Source organism: Cynocephalus volans, chromosome X (assembly GCF_027409185.1).
Source record: "Cynocephalus volans isolate mCynVol1 chromosome X, mCynVol1.pri, whole genome shotgun sequence".
Classification (NCBI taxonomy): domain Eukaryota; kingdom Metazoa; phylum Chordata; class Mammalia; order Dermoptera; family Cynocephalidae; genus Cynocephalus; species Cynocephalus volans.
The window spans coordinates 113,869,676-113,891,660 of record NC_084478.1 but is presented as its reverse complement, the minus strand read 5'-3'; the positions used below and the strand labels follow the sequence as shown (position 1 = coordinate 113,891,660).

The following is a 21,985-nucleotide window of genomic DNA, read 5'->3' as shown; positions in this document are numbered from 1 at the left end:
ATTGTAAATATGAAAACAACAGAAGAAAATATTTGAAATCAGGACTATCTAAAAATGTGAAATGTATAGTTACTATATAAATACTCTAGGCCAAGAATGGCAAACATATCACCTCATCCATGGAAGTCATCACTAACTAATCACTCAGCTAGATGCACCTTGGACTCCTCCATAGAATAATTCTCTAGGAAGCTACCACAAATCAATCAATATGACACCTATTGCCATCCACATTCAAGGCAAACCAATATCCTTCTGTCACCACATTACTACTTTGTACAATTGATTAGGACAGCAGTTGCCAAATTCAGTCCCCAGGTGTACTACTCCTGTTAATATATGTTCCACAAACAAACAACAAAAAAATTGTGCTCACAAAAGTTTGGGAAATGTTGGATTAAAAAGAAAAGAAAAAAAACCAGCAGTTTTCTTTACTTCAAGATTCCAAGAGACTTTAGTGTTCTAATATGCAATGCGACTCTCCAGGAAGGGAAATAGTACGCAATGCTTATGAATTTATTTGAACCCTTCATGGAACTTTATTTTGTACACAGAATCTTGTGAGTGCTGGACCAGACTTAAATTAATCACATTCTCATTAATTTTTTCTTGAATCCCAGGTCAATGTTTTTCAAACTGATCAGGACTGGTGACTTTCGGAGATAATCTCGTTCATTAAATGTTGAATTTTGCCTGTGTGTGTCACTCTCTGAAGGTAACCTTATCTCTGGAACCTAAAGGCAATCTTGTTTTGGCTGACTATCTATTGACCACACTGTCTATTGCCTATCTATTGCCTGTCTATGGACTCTATTTTTGGCGAATGAGTGTGTGTGTGTGTGTGTGTGATTGTGTTACAATGGTAAGATTATATAATTTCATTATGCATGGCGGGCATGGTTTGACAGACCTCCATAATGGATTATTTGAAATAGTCCCATCTGAGAGTCTGAAAACCATTCAGAGCTGGTACTTCAAATCTTTGTGTTGTCCACTTTGTGCTGTTCTCTTACAACTAGTGATAATCATGTTGCTTCTATTCTAGGCAGGCTATGGTTGCTTTTCAAATGGCCTTTAGGGACTCTTTTAATATAAGATTTACAGGTAGAAATCTTTGGGCTAACATAAAATTTTGCTTACCTCTAAGGATTTAAACATACTCCAAATATGTGATGACGTCAGCAGTTATGAGAGCCTGGCTACAGAATTAGATATCCAAGCCTAGAAATTAAAAGGCCCTTAAAACTTGCAAGTAAGTTTGGGGGACTCTCAGAGATGATTAAAGTGTTGGAGAATAGCATCTATGAGAAAAGGACAAGGAGTCTAGATTATTACAACTAAAGACTCTAATATGAAAGACTGTTATTTAGAGCAGTTCACAAAACAATTCATTGGGTTGCAAAAAAAAAAAAAACACAGGAATATCAATATATTTATTTTCTCTCATACTTTATAAATTTCTACATTGGAGTAATTTTAATGTATATGTATTATAATGTATGTATAAAGTATAAAGTACTTGTATATAATGCATAAATACATATACATATATTGGGGCCCATTTCCTTTTTTATAAATTTGAGTGTGCAAGTAAAAAATTGATTTAGAGACTTGTGTGCATCTCTTCTCCATCAGAAGAGGGTTGTAGTGGGTTCGTGTGGAGTGTGGGGCTGATTTAAATAGGAGCACAGGGATTCAGTTCAATTCACTTATTTTACTGAAAAATAAAAATAATTATGATGATACAACATTCATCCATATTCAACAAATATTTTCTGAGCATGTCCTAAGCATTGTTCTATGTACCAAACATTGCCCTAGGCTTTGGGGATATGATGGTGAGCCTAAAGAGTCACAGTCTTTGACCTCATAGTGCAATATAGCCTAGTGGGGAAGGCAGTTGTCAACCAAAGAATCATTTAAATGTATCATCATAAAAGGGCAAGTGTTATGAAGGAAAAGTACATCAAGCTACAGAAGGCTATGAGAGAAGAAATCTGGGCACTGTATTAGTCAAGTTTCTCCAGAGAGACAGAATCAGTAGGATATGTTATAATTATATGAGAGGGATTTATTAGGGGAATTAGCTCACGTGGCTATGAAGAAAAGTCCCACAATAGGCCGTCTATAAACTGGATGCTGGTAGCGTGGCTCAGTCCAAGTCCAAAGGCCTCGAAACCAGGGAAGATGATGGTGTCCTTGGTGTAAGTTCTGGAACCGAACCCAAAAGCTGAAGAGTCTCAAGCTCTGATGTTCACGGACAGGAGAGAAGAGTGTATCCCAGCTCCAGTGGATAGAGAGTGAACTTCACCTCTTTCCTCTGTCTTTTGTTCTCTCTGGACCCCCAGCGGATTGGATGGTTCCCACCCACACTGAGGGTGGGTCTTTCACACCCAGGCCACTCAGACTCTCATACTAATCCCTGCTGGAAACACCCTCATGGACATACCTGAAAAGATAGCTTTACCAAAGTTTCTCAGCATTCCTTCATCTAACCAAGTTGACATCTAGAATTAACCTTCACAGGCACTGTCTCTATTCTGGGGTTATTGAGAGAGGTTATCCTGAAAAATGACATTTAAGTTGGAGATTGAGCCATTGTCTTGTGAAGAGGTAGAGGGAGAGTAGCCTAGATGGAGGGAAAGGATATGTGAGGGCCTTGAGGGGGCACTGTGTTGAGTGAGGGGCAGTGCTACACAGGAGCAGGTTTTCAGACAATAGGAAAGTTTCAGAAATCGGTCTGCCTGACAGTGCGGTGAAGGGCAGGCTAAATGACCTCAGGAGCTTTGTCTTCCTGTGATTCCAGGGGAAAAAAATCACGAATTGGTTGGAGGTACCAGAGGGCCACTGGACACAACAAGAAGGGACTGGCTGAGTGGCTAGGCACAATTGGAGCATTGAATTCTACCCCAGCAGCAATTCCGGGAACCTCAAGTAATGCTCTCTGTGTGGCTCTCTAGAATGGTAGCTGGTAAAGGTAAGGAGAGTGTGTCTTCTATGCCTGAGCTACAGATGTGTAGCTTTATTTTCGGATTGCCATGAGAATTTCATGGGCAGTAGCCAGCTAGAGGGCCTAGTAATGTGTTGTGATCACGTGCTTTCCTGAGTTATTTGAAACAGGAGGGTGCATGTGCTATCCCCCTGGCAAAATTAAAAGATCTGGAGCTAGGATAAATGTGGTAGATAGGAGGGTAATTGCAGGAAATGGGGCTGTGGCTAGTCCTGCCTGAGGGCTTAGGCCCTAGGCTGCAGAGGAGCTAAGTGGGAGAGCAATATTTGATAGTTCATTGTCGCTGTGCCTACTAATCTGCTAGGGGAGGAGAAGAAGGACAAAAGAGAGCAGGGTTGAACACTGATTGTGAAAGAAGAGTGAGCTAGCCAGGGAGCACTCTCCACAGAGGACGACGGGAGGAGGCTACACCGGGTCCCCAACGCCAAGAAAGGAGCACGAGGAGGCGGCGCGGGCCCCGCCCCCTCCTCTGGCGGGCGCGGGCGCGAGACGCTGCGCGGCGGCAGCAGCGGCGGGCGCGAGCGGCAGCTGTCAGGCCACCTAGGTCCAAGCTGCACTTGCTGCCCCATTGAGGACGAAGCGGCAGCAGGAGCGGTGACGGTGTTGCTGAGGCGCCGGATTCCCGGAGCACAGAGCAGACCTGCCTGGCACCCGCGGCTCTCTCGTGTCTCCTTCTCATTGTACCGGGTGAGGTTCCTGTGCGTGGGCAGGAAGAGGGGCTAGGGGCTGGCGGACCCGGGAGGCCGGGAAGTGGGGGGGCTTTGGGAAGAGGAAGAAAGGGGGAGTCTAGGTGATCACCAGAGCCACTGGCACCTTGGAAAAGGGGCCTAGGCGCTGCTGGGAACGGAATTGGGGGTAGGTGACGGTGGAGGGGGGCGTTGCTGAGTAATCTAGAGCGGCTGCCAAAGCAGGGCAGAGAGGCTCAGGGCTCCGTGGGGAGCGGGTGTGGCTCAGTGCGCATGCGCCGCAGCCGACTCGGTCTACGAGATGGGGGTGAGGTGAGAGGACCTGGGGGGTGAGGTGAGAGGACCTGGGTCCGAGACAGTTGGGACTATGCGTGACATCTAACTTTCTAGGTCCCCAATGCTAAAAGTGCCCTTGTCATAGAGATACCAGCATTCCTGGTCCCTTAAGGAAGGGTTGGGGGGGGGGGTTGTTTTTCCACTGTGCTCGGCTTGCTTAATGTCTTCCAAACCTTACCTACCTATTTGTCTCCAGGCAGTCTACTTAGGAAGAAGTGGCCTGGGGACAGCGCCTTTGGACTCATAGTCCTAGAGCTGTCTTTGTGACGAGTGAAAGATTAGACGTGAGATTCCATATTGGACCCTTCCAGTTGCATATGGGATATAAATGTGGGCATGAATCTGAGAATAGCGTTTTAGCGGCATGACAGCTGTGGCATCTGGGCTCATAGCACGGATGTAGCAGATAACTTGTTAGCTCTGCAAAATGCATCCAGTGTGTCAGAGGGCTTCCCTGCTACAGAACCCCCCCACCCCCCCCCACACACCACACCACCACCACTAAGCATCAGGTTGTATTGAAAACAACGTACACCATTTAAGTTAGAGGGTCTCGAAGATCCAATCATTTCTTAAATGTATTGATTTTTACATAGATTAAAGAAAGCCACATCCAATTCTCCAGTGTTTCCAAATATTGTGCCAACATTCAACAGTGAGTTGAGTAGTCCTTACCAATGTGTCGCCACAAGATGGACTTTCCCCACGCTCCAACCATGGCTGACTTCCAACCGGGCCACTCTTATCCATTGCCTAGCCCTTCCCGGTTGCTCTTTCCCCACTCAAGCCCAGCAATACACATCCTCTCAAGACTTGCTCCCAAACAATCTGCACTACTGATTTTGAGCATCATTTCACACCATGGCAACCAAACTGACGTTGCCAATTTGCTTTTCTGCCTGTTATCTCCATCAGCACACTAAAATGTACTGCTTTCAAAGGTTCAACCTCTTTGTCTTTATTGTAGTTCCTACTCCCCCACCTCTATCCCCACCGCAAGAATCCCCAAATGAATACAATAATTTTAATAAGCCTATGTGGGTGCAGACACAGCAGATTTGGAAGGTTTCAAGTGCGTTGAAGAACAAAGAACAGGGGAGTACTGGTAGCATGAATTCCTAATTCAATTTACTGTCCAAAATTGAGACCCCAATTGGGAAAAAAAATGAATAAACTGTCCTTAGAGAGTGCGTGTTAATCTGTTTGGGGGAGCAGGTAGGAAAGGTGAATTGTATCTCTTGGATATTTGAGTCAGTTAAAGCTAGATCTTTCTCTGAAAGAAACCAAAATCAGAATAAATATTTTGGTCCAAATCCTAGCCTGACATGGGACCCAAAAGGGATGCATAAGGAATTTGGCTTTCCTATTAAATGTATTTAGGGTTATCAAAGAATTCCTTTGCCTGCTTAATGCTACGTTCTTTCAAGGTTTGGATTAAATTTGGCATATTCTGGGGTAAGAAAAAAATTGTTTCATTTGCTTTTGTACTGTGCTTGTTCTTTTTAATGTAAGTATGTACTGAAGGACACCACACTCATTTTCAAACAACGATAAACAACAGTGGTGATGCCAGCACCCACTGGAAACACAAAGTGGTGCTAATTATTCTGCTCTTGTTTTTAGTGAGAATGGAGAAAGTATATATTTATTTTAAAAATGTGACGGTAGGGGGAGGGAAACTGGAGCATCTCCATTGACTTTCAACAGGTGGAATTCCTGTTAAGTCCCATGTGGAAAATGATCCAGATAAGTTCATAACTTCTGCACTTTAGTCACCTTATAAATAATAGTTTTTGGATATCTTACAGAACTATGGATCTATTGTACCTTGGCATCAATTTAGCGGCATTAATTCTGGGCACCTACCTAATCAGTTATTTCATAAACAATTTATTGATTATCTCTGTGGAGGATCCTGCTGCATGCTGAAGGGGTTTCAAAGATGTATACAAATAAGGGCCTTACTATCCAAGAATTTAAAATTGTTTTGTGCAGGAAAGGCATTCTTAGAAAAAGTTTGTTAACAAAATAAGGCAGTATAATGATACAATTTCATCTGTAAACCATGATATCTTAAGCTTATTGTTAATTTGTAAACTTCTTGAGGGCAAGACCGTGCCTTGAACATATATGCATTTCCAACCGTATCTACACCCAGTGCGTATTCAAGTGATGAAGCTTTGCAAAGTAGATTGGGTAGGGAGAAACCAGACACAGGGAGAGAAGAGCCAGGAAGCTTTTGCAATAGATTAGATGTTGAGGAGATGCGGGCCAAAATGAAGATGGTAACAGAGGACTAGAAAAAGATATTTCTAGGAAAAATCAGCAGGATTTAGTGACCGAAGGCAAGGAGACAAGCCTAAACTGTATTCATTTCTACTTCTAGCAAACAAATGGGAGTTGGAGACAGCAAAGGAGGGGGAGGGTCACCTTAGTAAGGACACAGCACACAATAGGCACTCAAAAGTTTTCTCAAAAATCAGTGGCAGGATTGGACCAGAAGACTCTTAAGGTCCCTCAAGTGTTGAGATTCTGTGCCATATGCAGATGCTCATGGAACGAGAGAACAAGGGGAACAAGGCTTTCTCAGACATGGAAGAAAGAGAAAAGGAATTGTTATCCTCCTACTAACAGGAGCTTTCTGATAAAGGTTAATACTGTCACAAGGCACCCACCAGTGAATGAAAGGAGGTAGAGGAGCAAGAAGAATAAAAATCTCAAACCAAATTTTTCAAGAAATGCTTGCAAATCTTGGCAAACTTTTTAAGCTATTCATTCTCTCCCAAATCCTGTGAGTTAAGTAGGGCAGGTACATATTATCAGCTCTATTTTTATGTAGGAAAATACTGAAACATAGAAAGATTAAGTGACCTGCTCAAGTTCATAAAATAAATGAATGATATAGCAGTGAGGAAGACTTGGTGTTCTGATTGCAGCCAGCCCAGCTCTTAACACTAAACCACATTGCTTTTTCTCTTTTTTCCCTGACATAGAGCCTATGTACCCAGAAGTTATGTGTGCACATGACCAAACAGGGAATGCACAAGCAACTGCAGTGTTATCTCAGATAGTTAATACTGCATCATTATTCCTGGAGCTGAGTATTTGGTTTCTATGTTCCCTCAATCCTTGACCCATCTATTGAGTTTATCTGCAGCCAGGAAAGTAGGGTGAGCCATTTAATGTGAACACCTGTTTGCTCAGAACTTAAGGAGGCTCATTTGACATGGACCCTTAGTACTAGCCATCAGTGTGCCCAAGTTTGTACTTCCTTCTATTACTTTTTAAAATGAGAGTTCAAGAGTTCTGCTCTGTAAAATTATACTACAGAAGAGAATTTAAAAAATAAAGAATTGTGCTGACATTTGTTTCATCTCCATTTAAAGAAATGTTTGTTACTTGAGCTAGTCCCAAAGAGCAATTTGAGGACAGAAAAAAAAAAAGTACAAAAATCAGGAATTGTAAGAAACTTGAAAATTCTGTAGAGTAGATATAGACCAAAAAAGAGAATAAATCCTACCAATTTAGGAGATATTGTTTAAATTCATAATTACTGATTTAGATATCTAATGAATCCCTTATTATATGCTTTATCTGTATTTCAAAAAATAACATAGGATTATTAAGCAACAGAGATTTTTTAAGGCTCCTTTATTCCTCAGTAAAAAGGAATACTCAACAGATCTAGAAGCTGTTTTTCTTTTTAGACCAGTGCTCTTGATGCTACTTAAATAAGACTCTTGTCATAATTAACTATACTATTAAATGAAGGTGCATTCGAACTGAATAAGGCCAGCTAAATATTAAAACCTGCGTTCAAGACAGATAAACTAAATGAATGAATAAAATAATTAGCCAAGAGAATATATTGTAAACAGGAAGCTCCAAAACATAGTTTCTTCTTCTCTGATCATGTGAAATCAATTGCAGAGACATCCTCAAGGCAGATCAGTGAGTGTGCTAGTAACATTCTTGGAGATGGGAATGTTGGTAGGTATAAATAGGGAAGGAGTTTCATCTCTGACTTAGGATTTCAACATAGATTCCTCTGTGCTTTCCCTTTCCTGAATATTATCTACTGTGAATATCATCTACTTTCTCTGATTTTTTACTTTGAATGGAGAATTCAATGGAGAGACAATATACAACTAATATATGTATATGTATGTGTGTGTGTGTGTGTGTGTGTGTGTGTGTGTGTGTGCATATGTGTATACACATAAGGGTACTTCAAAAAGTTCATGGAAAAATAGAATTAAAAGATAACATGAATCTTTCCATGAACTTTTTAAAGTACCCTTATAAAGAGCACCCAAATTCAGACAAGCTTAAATTCTTGAGATAAAATTATTTTTCTCATGTTAAGCATTCGTAGCATTTTGAACTCTTAAGTATATTTGTGGAAAGCATTTTTTGTACATTACTTGAAGTTGCTCTGGTTTTTTTTTTTTTTTTTTACCTGACTTGAATGCATTTTTATTTATAGCCTTAACTTCATTTTATTATAGACTTTTAAAAATAATGTTTCCCATTCTGTTTTTTAGAACCCTAAGAAGAAAGAATAAAACAGCAACCGGATAAAAGAAATTGTGACAAAAACCCAACTGGGTCGGTATTTCATGGGGGCACACTATGAATTTTAGACATTTTAAAATTTGATCTCTTAAAAATGAATATTTAGAAAAATATATAGTTTGTACAAATGCATTCAAAAATAATTTTAAGGGCTGCTGAGTTTTTCAAATTACATTTCAAAGGTATGTGTTTCAGAAGCTCTTTTGCATGCTCACTTTTGGTTAGTGATTAGTTTTTATCCCTCTGGGTCTCTTATATAAATATCACCTGATTAATGTCATCATTACTGAATTCCCACAATGGACCTAGTTTGAAAACATGTAACAGAATATAGCAAAAGATCAAGTGTTCAGTAAACATTTGATTTTTTATTTTAAGATGCATTCTAGGTATTCCATGTGTAGACATGTTGTGGAGGCAAGAAGAAGGGTACACTATAATTATCAGCACTTTAGATTTTACAGTATGTTTTCACATGTTGCTGTTATGGAATCTGAACTTAAATTCAAAAACTAATAAGCTATTCAAGATTTTCTTCCTTTATGATAGCTGTTACATTGGTATCAGTCAACTGTCATCAACGTAAATGCCATTGTTCCGTGAAGAAAAGATTACAGGAAGATCCTTTGTTTATGATGATATCCATATGAATGCAAGTATAATGGGGCAAATGCCTGAAGAAACTTGACCCTTTCTCTCTTCCATATTTTGGAGTCCAGTCTAATTCTGGCCCAAGCTCTGCTGATAGATCAAGAATCCAATTTAGGCAGCTTTCTTTCCTCAATAATTCTTGGATCCATTGGGAGCAGACTTCAAACCCCAAATCAATTTCATACTGTTTGCCTCTTGTTTGGAACTGCCCAACTGGAAGCTAATATGGTCACACGTTTGAGTGGCATTGCTGTTCTAGGCTCTCTCCCCTAGAATAGGGTCAGAACTGAACCAAATTACAGGACCGTCTGCTAGTCCGTTTAGCCATGGCATTGAGCCATTTTCCTGGCACAGGCAAGAGAACTCAGAAATCTATTTTCCCCTTTATGCAAAAAGAGTTGTATTCCTTCTGCTGTACTACATCAATTAATGAGCATGAATCAAAAGAAGTTAAATTAGAAGGCCTCATAGTTCAGAGAAATTTGCTGCGAAGTTGATTTCAGTTTCAGGTTTAACTGTTTTCCCTCGTACTTCTTTTATTTTCAGGTTCTTTTGGTTACAAACTCCTCCCCGTCTGGTGCTGCAACAATGAGTGGGAAATCCCTGCTCTTAAAGGTCATTCTCTTGGGTGATGGTGGAGTTGGGAAAAGCTCGCTTATGAACCGTTATGTAACCAATAAATTTGACTCCCAGGCTTTTCACACCATAGGAGTAGAGTTCTTAAATCGAGATCTGGAGGTAGACGGACGCTTTGTAACCCTCCAGATCTGGGACACTGCAGGGCAGGAACGTTTCAAGAGCCTTAGGACACCCTTCTACAGGGGAGCAGACTGCTGCCTCTTGACCTTCAGCGTGGATGATCGGCAGAGCTTCGAGAACCTTGGTAACTGGCAGAAAGAATTCATCTACTATGCAGATGTGAAGGACCCTGAGCACTTCCCCTTTGTAGTTCTGGGTAACAAGGTAGACAAAGAGGATAGGCAAGTGACTACTGAGGAGGCACAAGCCTGGTGCATGGAGAATGGGGATTACCCTTATCTAGAAACGAGTGCCAAAGATGATACTAATGTGACCGTGGCCTTTGAAGAAGCTGTCAGGCAGGTGTTGGCTGTAGAGGAACAGCTGGAGCATTGCATGTTAGGTCACACCATTGACTTGAACAGTGGCTCCAAAGCAGGATCTTCGTGCTGTTAAAAGTAGGGGGCCTTTTTAAGGTGTGCCCCAAATTGGCTAGTCAGTAGTGTAAAAATAACTGTGCCCCTATAAGAGTACACACACACAAGAGGTTAAGAGTTAAGGTTCTGATTGTGAAACAGAACCTTTCAAATTGATGTTATAGAGCGATTTTTAAAAAGTGCTTTATCAAGCCAAGAATATTTTGCGTGATTTCTGCTATTTCCCCTTCTTATGTGTCTCAGGACATTTCAGAAATTTTAATCCTGAGAGATTAAAATATTTTTTACATCACAGTTTAAACCTAGAACACAGCCGCATGAAGGAGTTAAAGAGCTACAGCTATCCGTTAAAGGGTTCCATTAACCAACTAACAAATGTCACCATCAACACTTGCCAAGCAGTTTCTGACATTTCTGCCAAAGGGGGAAAAATAAGACTCTAAGCTGTATTACAATAAAAATAATGCAAACAAGGGTTCCTAAGCTTGAATTATAAAAACATTGTAATAATTAGGAATGCAAAAGTATAATGATGTACACCGACTTGTTTAAATCCTTTTGTATGGTTTGCTCCCATCTGAGCTTTTAAAAAAAATACCATCTCAGTAAGAGATACTCTAATGACACTGGAAATTTATTATACTCTTTCTGTTTGAAGTCACAGGATACTGATGAATGAATTATGTGCTTAAATATGGCAACTGCCCCTGAAAATAAATGGTTGGTCTGCTTTTACTTATAAGTCTACTTTCGCTGCACAGAGATGTTGCTTCTCTGACAACCTCTTTTCAATTAACAATGCTACTTAGTATATGGCTTTGAGTGCAGTGCTCTCTGCTCATAATCTGGATGGTCTTTTGGTCCACCATGCTGGGCTCATGGAGAAGGCTTCAGAAAAGACTGGGGGATAATGGGCTTTTCTCACAAGTTTCCTTAACTCAAATATTTATTGTAGAAGAAAGAACCCATTTCTTGTACGTTGCACTGTATAATCAGCCGGCTAAATGAGGACATTAAAAGTAACGAAAGAGCAGATTTTAACCCTGTGTTAGAGTGAATTTCTCATAATTAGAGTTGCCCAACAGTGGAATGAGCTGCCTTAATAGTGAGCTCCCTTCCAGGGAAAATATTCACTGGATGACTGTCTGTTATAATACCATAAAAAGTATTTCTGTACTGGCTACGTGTTTGGTCTAAGGTCCCCTCCTGCTCTACGTTCTATGAATCTATAAACTACGTCAGTGCCATGTTATGGTTAGATTTATCTGAAGATAACAGCTAATACTATGGAGTGGGACTTTAAAAATTCTCAAACCGTCTGTGATCAGCCTTTAACAGTAACTACGTAGCTCTTACTTTTGCTTTTGCACTGTGGCGGGAAAAATTCTTAAGCTCTGAGTAATCATTACGTGCCCTGATATAAACATCCTAAAGATACCATATTAAAATACAAAAATGGTTTGACAATTTTCGATCACCATGACTGCCATATACTGTATTATGAATATGCAGTCTGGTTCTTGTTGGTTATCTGTCCTGAATAATTTCTAACCTGTACTTTAAAACATCTGTTATAAAAATAGTGACCTAAGGTAGTGAGGGACGGTTAGAAATGACCCCAAGAGGAGACCCAGCCTGGAGAGGGCATGGGAGTTTTCACAGGAATACAGCCTAGAACTCTCCATTGTAGCTGCACATGGAATCAGCCTTATACACGGAACCTTACGTGCTTTAAGAGCTCTGTGACTTTTTCGCCACATAGACAAGAAGAAGACAGTATTTCAACCCAGTTGTACTCAATATTTCTTATTAAAATAGTCATGATCCCATTGTCCAATTAATTTTGATGCCAGAAGTCAAAGCCAGAGCTGGGACCCCACAGCTCTTAAGTATTGGTCCCTATCCTGCCTATGCCTATAGCCAGCCACACTGGTTTCCAAGTTGTATGATCATTTTGCTACAATCATATTAGGGTGAAAGTCTATGTCAGAACTGTTAAATGTTAATTATTTCTAAGTGCATGAGACCTGGGGCCTTCTCTTTCTACTTGTACTCTGCTTATGATAGTTTCTATTTGTAGATCTCAGGCCTTCACAAAGACCTCCATCAACTCACAAAAGTATTTGTCTCTATTAGAGTGGCATGTGGTCATTTGAGTAAAAAAAACACGTAGATATCCAATTTATAGCCCTACTATCCATCCAAGACACATGTTAATTTTATTGGCAGGTCAACTGAAGCCCCTTTTCTCTTAGCTATTTTTTTCTGCCAAATTAGTACACAACATATTAATGAAAGCATTAAGTGACAAAATGGTGGCATTTCAGTGAGTAACACCCAGTGGGGTGCTGACATATAGTTTGGGTAAGATTAAAAACACTAAAGGCTGAAATCTGTGAGTACCAAGGACTGTGCACATAGGTTTAGGAATTGTGTACCCTCGAATGTGCAGTGCAATATTTTCAATAGGTGTTTTTTAATGAACACTAGATTTTTGGAATAATATATTTATAATTAGAACTATACTGTTTTTCAATAGTCCATTAAAACACCATACAAAATATTTATTTAGTTTATTGTCATTTATCAGCTAACTTTCAGGGGGCCTAAGATTCTATATATCTTCAGTGGATTGATGAATTTTAGGTTAATTTGTGCCTGCCTCAGCCATCTCTACTTTATCCTGAGGTTTTCCACAATACTCTTGTTGCAGGTGCTGCTAAAAATCTTAAAATTGTGTATCACATTTTCTTTCAACCGTAAAAAATAATCTGTGTTAAAGTGAATAAAAAGTGCATTTTGAATAACCAATATAAAATGTTTGTGTTTCTTTCCTTTCTTTCTCTTTGTAATTGGTGGGTGTGACAGGCAATACTTATCAATCCAGTCACTCTTTCAGGCTACACTAGACGTGGCCTCTGGACCATTTTTGTTTGTTTGTTTTTGTGACTGGTAAGGGGATCGGAACCATTGGCTTGGTGTCGCCCGCACCACGCTCAGCCAGTGAGCGCACTGACCATCCCTATATAGGATCCGAACCCGCGGTCTCGGCGCTCCCAGTGCCGCACTCTCCCGAGTGAGCCACGGGTTCGGTCCATTCATGTGATACTCCGAGAAGCCACTGCGTAGTGATCAGACAGATACTGCTGTACTGATTGGGAAGCAAACTCAAAAGACTGGTGTAAGGAGATTCATTTTATTTTACACCACTTTCTAATAAATAGTGTTGGGAATGGAAATTGGATCTTAACTCTCCATTTTATGTCTTTAGTATAATTTAAAACAAATGCTAAAACATCACAAAATACAAGCAAAATATACATATTCCCTTTATTTTTTTACTGGTGAATTGTCCAGACCTTAGGAAAACAAGAAAATATAGGCAAAACAAATCAGAAAACAAAAGATAATTTGGTTAAACATTCTGTTCTCTTGCATCTCACATGTTAGACTTTAAAGATACATTAGTATTGAATGACTTGAATATGCTGTAATGGCAACTTTTAAGTAATGGCAACTATTAAATTGTAGACACACGTCTCTCCACAGCACTTAATTTTATTACACCCATTCCATCTGCCATAGATTTAGCCCTGTTCCCCCTCTATCTATTTTCACCTATTGAAACTTTGAGCAATTGAAATCAGGGGGAGAAAACAGATTTTTTGTCTCTGAGGATTATTATTTAACAATTTATCAGACCATGCTTCAAATAGAGCACCCAGAATCCTTTGAAATAAGCTGTAATGATGCTACTTTTAGGCTATAGGAATCATAGATTTGCAAGCCCCCTTAAGAGAATTTGTTCATATAGAACTGATATTTTAATAGCAGAAAACTAGCTTTCTGACCACAGTACTGTGGCGGTCTTACAGAGGGAGGGAACATTCCTAGAGCTGCAAAGCTGAGGGGGGAGGGGAAGGGAGGGTGGTGGAGGGAAAATTGGCACGGGGTATAAAAGAAATTTCTGGTAATTTGTATCTCATGAATATTCATAATAATAAAAAAATTTTTAAGAAAACTAGCTTTCTGTCTTTGCTGTTTTTCTGCCTGACTCATCACCCAGTGGGATATCTCCTTCTCCTGGAGCCTTAAGCAATAGCATAGAGTCTCATTTTTTGGAAATGGTTTGGCTATGGTCCTTCCAGAAAGTGGAGGGTGTGAAATAACATTTTTTTTTATTGATACTATAACTGAATTTTTAAAACACACTAGAAAATTGAGGCATCAGTTTGAGTAATTTCAGGATGGGAGTTGGAGTGGGCATCTTAACTTTCATTTAAATCACCCAAAGTAGTTCTTGTAGTAGTTTTTTTTTTTTTTTTACCTCAGTAATCCAGACAATTATTTCACTTTTTCCTCTCCTTGCTGTGGAGATGTAGGATTCATTACAGTGGAGTGCTTTTCTTACACTTGATTTTAGGGCAAGTAAACTGTGATACACTGTCTTAGTCTGTTTGGACTGCTTTAAAAAAATACCATAAACTGGGTAGCATATAAACAACAGAAATTCATTTCTCACAGTTTCTGGAGGCTGCATAGTCCAAGATCAAGGCCCTAGAAGATTCGGTGTCTGGTAAGAGTCTGATTTCCGATTCATAGGTGGCACCTTCTACCTGTGTGGAAGGGCTGAGGGGTCTCTCTTGGGCCTCTTTTACAAGGGCACCAATCTTATTCATGAAGGCTCTGCCCCCATGACATAATCACGTCCCAAAGGCCCCACCTCCCAATACCGTCACCTTGGGGTTTGGGATTTCAACCTATGAATTTTGGGGGAACACAACATTCACACACATTTTGATAAAATGTTTATATATGTGCGTGATTTGTGATATTCACTAATGTTCCCTTTTTCCAAACTGGTCTCTTTAATTTCCTCAAATTTCTATCACCAATAGAGCCATCATCTTTTACTCCTTTCTCTTTAAGAAAAAGAAGGGACAGTGACAGAAATTAGGCATGTTTATAGAATAAAAGAAAGATTATTAAATGTCCTCTTAATGAGGTGGGCAAGGATCTGCCTTTTATTTTGCTGGTGATGGTGGTGGTGATGTTTGTGTAAGGTTTTTTTAGGGCGTGAGGGTTTACTTACTGTTTTCCCAGTGAGAATAAACAACTTCACAGCTCAAGATGTGAAAGAGTTGTCACCTTTAGTCATACAGGAACTGCTGAAGTGATCTGTGCATCTTCATAAATCTCTATATCTTCTCCAAGGAAACACAGAGAATTATAATTCAGCCATACATAAATGCTTTTTTAGATGGTGGGTTTTGTGTGTGCAAGCATGTATATTTTTAAGTCATCTGTCCTTTCCTTTCATGCTCTATGCACCATGGGTAAATGTGTAATGAGTCTTGCCATTGCACTTTTAACCAGACCTGCCAAGCTGTGCTGCTTCTAGTTAAATGACTGATGAAAAAAAATTGAGAAATACTGCCTTAATGAAAGAAATATATCTTAATTTAACATTAGCTATATTAATTTGAGTAGAAATACAAATCATACCTTCCTGTGGTGGATTCATGAAGAAGCAAGAGACAGGCTCATATCTCCTCTTTTCCTTTACATTGTTCCTGGCTACCTTAGAAACAGAATATCCCAGGGTGTGTCCTGTAATATATTGCTCAACATAGAGTCTGCTGATAGATGAGCAAGTGTTGGAAGCCTTTGAATCTTCTGTTTCCATCTGTTCCCAGCTGGAAAACTTGGTGTCACCAATAAACACTTTAAAACTTTGTCTATGTATTTCTTTCTGATTACAAAAGTTATACGCATCCATGGTAGAAATACTAGGTAACAAAAGGAATAGAAAAGCAAGATAAAACAAAAAAGTCATCTATAACCCTATTACCCTGAGATAACCAGATTTTAAATTTTTAGTGTGGATTTTAATATATTGATAAAGAAAACTGATGTTATACTGCACATACTGATTGCAATCATTTTCACTCACTATATACCCAACTTTTCTCTAAGTCATTATATATTCTTCTAGGGATTATATTTAATGCTTGTATAATATTCTGTTGAAGGATTTAACACAATATACATAATCAAACATTTAGGCTGTTAGGCTAGACATGTAGGCTGTTTTCCAGCTGTCTCCTTTCATAAAATGAAGCAGCAGTGAAGTTCCCTAATATTAATCTTAATTTACATCTCTATTATTTCCTATAGTTGAAATTTCTGGGTCAAAGAGTATGAATATGTTTATGGTTTTTACTACATTATTTGCAAATTGCTCTCTAGAAAATTGTCCCAAATGAATCAACACCAGTAGAATAAGAGGGGGTCTATTTTTTTAAACACCCTCACATATAGAATATTATCTTTGTTTCTAAACACATTTGCCCAATTTAAAGAATAAAAAATTATCTCATGTTTTTATTAACATTTATTTAATTCTCTGAGAATAACAGAAGTTCATATATTTATTGGCCATTCTTAAGTTTTTTAATGAATGGACCATTCTGGCTCTTAGTTCATTTGGAATGGGGAAACAGACATTTTTGTTTCTTATTGATTTCTAGGAAGTCTTTTATATTACGGGTATAAACCAGTGACGGTATCCATATCACTGGTTTTCTGCAATTCCCTCCCCTGTCTCTTGCCTTGTAATTTTGTTTACAGTATTTTAAAAATATACTGGTAAATTATTGAAAGGGTTAGGTTCTGATATAATAGAAAACTATGGTGGTTGGAGGAGAGAGAAATGCCTATTTAATTTGTCCTCTGTTCCTGATCACATTTGAGACTATATGTATTACTTTTGTTTAAAAAGATTTTAAGCTTGTGTCAACATGATAAAGGAATGGATAGAAAACAAAGTATTTATCCATCCAGATGCTTTATCAGCATGATGTCAAATGGCTGGTTTGAAGTGAGTTGATTATCGTTGTAATGAACAGCTTATTCTGAAGTCTTTTACAAATACTCCTACAGTGATACTAACAGTTCAGCTTTCATCCACAAGGAGTCAATAAAGACCGGTTAGTATTCTGCTGTGTCCTATGCACGTTAAACTACAGAGCTGAAGGGAGACTTGGAAATCACCCATCCAGTCCATCCTTCCTTTATTTTATATGCGGGAAAACCGAAGTCTGGAGAGGTTAAATGACTTGTTTCAGGCCACAGAGTTGTGTCCTAGGCTTTCAAGTTTACCATACCATGATTTAGTTAAAGTGACACAAACTGAAAATACTTACATGTTTTTTCCTGATTTTTGAATTGTTTTACCTTTTTTTATTCAGGTGAGATTTGCATACATTAACCATTTTAAAGAGAACAATTCAATTTCATTTGGTATATTCACAATGCTTTAACACATAGGAGGGTACTTCGAAAAACCCATGGAAGTGGTTGGCTGGTTATCTCAGTTGGTTAGAACATAGCCTTATAACACCAAGATTGCTGGTTCAGATCCCCATACTGGCCAGCTGTCCCCTTCCCCCCCAAAATTGTGGAGAACTAGAATTGAAAGATAAGAAAATCCTTCCATGAACTTTTTGAACACCCCTCCTACATTTTAATCTCCTGGATTCAAATCCCAGTCCTACCACTAAAGGGATGTGTTATCTTAGGCTAGTTATATAACCTTGCTGAGTCTCCATTTCTTTATCCAGTGTAGGGAGAAAATGATGTCTTCCTTACTGGGTTGTTGTGAGGATTACCAGAAATAATTCGCACAAGAGCCTAGAAACATGCTTGACAAAAAGTAAATGAGAAATAGATCATTTCTGCTCTTCAAGATATTAATCAGCTGCTTCTCATCTAGTATTAGTATATTTATTTCACATTAAGAATAAAAATAGATGCCAGAGTAAATTTTTCCCTTCTCATGACTATTACTACATTATTTATATTGATTTATATTGGATTTCAAGTTTGCTGAGAGGTTAAGAATTATTAAAAAGAACTTTATAAAATTGGTTCCTGTGACAGGTGGCAAAAGATTACAGTATTTAGTAGATGCAAAAGGCCCTCTTTAAAACAAACAAGTTTATTGGAAAAATTCTGAAAAAGGGAGGGTGTTTCCAGTTTAGGGGTGAGGTGCAGAAAGCATAGTGATGTTTGTGCCATTTTAGGTGAAATGTTGGGACAGACTGTAAGATAATGTGATCTAATTTCCTTTTTTTATAGATAATAAAATTGAGGAACCAAGAAGTTGAGCAAATTCCTGAAAACTCCACACCTTGCCAGTGGCCAATCAGGACTTCGAAGGCTAGCCTCCTGCTTCTCAATCCAGTACTGTTATCAGTGCACCTCTTTGTCTAGGGTGAGAATTTTCACAATGTAGTCTGTAGGATGTAGAGAGATAGGGATGGGGAGGAAATGAAACCAGAGAAGCAAAGAAAAAATATGGTTTGGTTCTAAGCAAAGCAGGGTTTAGGCTTCAGATGGTGGAAAGGGCAGAAGTAAACAGTAGCAAACCGCTCTTGCCTGGGAGAAATTTCCTTAGGGCCAGTCGTATCCTTCTTATCCCTCCCAAAGAGGTAATCCTAGGAACTACTGAGCAGATGTGCCTCCCCAGTAGCCTTTGACTTATTGAATAAACAAAAGCTACTGAAAATTGTTGTTAAAATCAGAGCCATTGGTTTTTGTTAGCATCGTAAGTTTTTAAAACTCTGATTAAAAATTATCCAAATGGAAATGCAAATCAAAACCACACTGAGATATCATCTCACCCCAGTTAGACTGGCTATTATCAAAAAGACAGAGAATAACAAATGTTGGCGAGGATGTGGAGAAAGGGCAACGCTCCTACACTGCTGGTGGGACTGTAAATTGGTGCAGCCATTATGGAAAACAGTATGGAGGTTCCTCAATCATCTACAGATAGAACTGCCATATGACCCAGCAATCCCATTGCTGGGTATATACCCAAAGGAATGGAAATCATCATGTCAAAGGGATCCCTGCACTCCCATGTTTCTTGCAGTTCTGTTTACAATAGCCAAGAGTTGGACTCAACATAAATGTCCATTGGCAAACGACTAGATAAGGAAAATGTGGTATACATACTCAATGGAATTCTACTCTGCCATAAAAAAGAATGAAATTCTGCCATTCACAGCAACATGGATGAACTTAGAGAAAATTATGTTAAGTGAAATAAGCCAGGCACAGAAAGAGAAATATTACATGTCCTCACTCATAAGTGGAGCTAAAAAAAAAAGAAAGAAAAGAAAGAAAGAAAGAAAGAAAACACAATAATACATTAAACTTTTTTTAAAAAGGAGAGAACAGATCTGTGGTTATTAGAGGTGGTGGGAAGGGGGGTAGGCAAAAAACTAGTTAAGGGTCACAAAGATCGATTATGTTTTGTAAACATGAGTATACTAATTATCCTGATTTGATCAGCACATATTGTACATATGTATTGATATTCGATTCTGTACTCCACAAACATAAACAACAAACTATCTTTCAATAAAAAAAAGCTCTCAAAAAATTACCCAAATGACTAAAATCTAAATGCTGCTACTAAATAGAACGAAGAAAGAGATACCTGACAGGGGAGATCTTCAAAATCCTGTTACTCAGTCCCACATTTATCTTGTTACTTTTTATGTAGAGATAACATAAGAAAAAAAGCTATTGGCAATCAATTATGGAAATTGCTGTTTAATTGTTGATTATGTAGCAGTTGTTAGCTGCTACGGACTGAATGTCTGTGACCCCCTGTCAAAATTCATGCGTTTATGCCCTAATGTGATGATATTTGGAGGTAGGCCTTTTGGAAAGTGATTAGGGTTAGAATAGGTCAAGACGGTGAAGCTCTCATAATGAAATTAGTGCCCTCCTAAAAAGAGGAAGAGATGGGAAATCTCTCTCTTTCTCTCTCTCCCTCCCTCCCTCCCTCCCTCTGCTATGTTAGTATACAGTAAGAAGGCAGCTGTCTGCAAACCATGAAGAGAGTCCTCACCACACACTGAATCTGCCAGCACCTTCATCTTGGACTTCCCAGCCTCCAAAACTACGAGAAAATCCTGCTGTTTAAGCCACCCCATCTATTGTATCTTGTTATAGAAGCCTGAGCAGACGAAGACATTAGCTTTTGTTATTAGCTATATTACAGCCAAGTGAGCCTCCTAGTCTGTAGTATTATTCTGTAGATTTTCATGGTTCTTTGCCCAAGTGCAACTTTTTTGTGCATACTAAATTAAGCTGGAAAGTTATTGTCTCTTCGCATGATGTACTTTTAATTTTTTTTCTAGAAGATTGCTTAAGTTACAGTAGTAAAATCTGGTTTCTCTCCAATTCTAGCAGAGATTAAAAAAAAAAAAAAACTGGCATTTCCACACTTTAATACTCTAATGAGAACTCACTTTTGTAATGGTGACCTCTAGACTCTATTAGAGCCCAAATTACTTTCTGGATTATCAAATAAAAACTACAGAGTATTATTGTTAGATCTATTCTACAGTCTGGAAAACAAGCATTCCATCTATGGTGTGTATGGATAGAGTATGTATGGTAACAACCACAATGCTCTATTTTACTAGAATGGAGAGTTCATTTCCTTTTCTTTTTTTTTTTTTTTAATTTATGATAACTTTATTTATGCCTTTTTTTTCCTTCTGAATATTTTATAATTATTGCTTTATATGTAAGGGAAAAAATACAACCATTTAAAAAACACAGAATACATATGTAGGCAAATACCTGTAAGCTACAAGCATCTCTTTTGGCCACTGAGGATTCAGAGAATAAGCAAAAAAGCCCAAAGTGTATAACTTAGAATTAGGGTGGCCATAATGGAGGAGTTCATTTTCTTTCCTTTTTCTTTTCACCTTGATTTGCCCACAGAGTCTTATGATTTCCAGAATGGTAGGTTATTTTGTCCAAATTCCACTCAATGCTTGAGTGCTTTCACCAAATGACTGACAAGAGGTCATACAATCAATGCTGGCATACCTCAGGTGACTGGGAACTTCCCATTTTCAAAAACTAATCATTACATCTTGCAAAAATAGTACATGATCCATTATATTGAGTACAATTCTGACTTATGACTTCCACTGCTTTGGCCTGGGGCCACTCAAAACAAGTATTCCATATGACATGGGCCTTCTAACATTTGAAGACAGCTCTTTCCCTGCTAGACATTATTTTAATAACTTAAAGTATCCCCAGGTCCATCAGTGAAATATGACATATTTAAGCCCTCATTGTCCTAGTAATTAAATAAATATTTGTTCAGTGTCTATCAGCATCAGGCACTATACTAGGTATGGCAATGAAGGGAGGAAATGAGAAGTGACAGAAGCAGAAGTTGAGGCAGAAGCAAAGCACAAAGCCCCATTTATGTCATCTTAAGGAATGTGGATGTATTTTGAAAGTAATAAGGGATAAAAGGAGGTGTTTTAAGCAAAAAGGTGGGAAGCTTAGGTTTGTGTTATAGCATGATTGCTCTAGTGATGTGGAGGATGAGATCGTGGTGGGAATAGGTATGACAAGACTGGAGACAGGTGACCAGTGAGAAGGCTGTAACAATAGACAGGAAAAGTTGAAGGGTCATGCAAAGTATGCCAAGGCCTTTAGATTTTATC

At 38.8% G+C, this 21,985-nt stretch overlaps 1 protein-coding gene across 1 annotated transcript; it reads left to right on the top strand.

The window, feature by feature from the left end:
- Nucleotides 1-3,554: 3,554 nt before the first annotated feature.
- On the top strand, nucleotides 3,555-13,186 carry RAB9B (RAB9B, member RAS oncogene family). The gene is made up of 3 exons (XM_063083664.1): nucleotides 3,555-3,697; nucleotides 8,577-8,640; nucleotides 9,805-13,186. Exon 3 carries the CDS (start codon nucleotides 9,847-9,849, stop codon nucleotides 10,450-10,452), a length of 606 nt encoding a protein of 201 aa, XP_062939734.1. The 5' UTR covers nucleotides 3,555-3,697; nucleotides 8,577-8,640; nucleotides 9,805-9,846; the 3' UTR covers nucleotides 10,453-13,186.
- The last annotated feature ends 8,799 nt before the right edge of the window (nucleotides 13,187-21,985 follow it).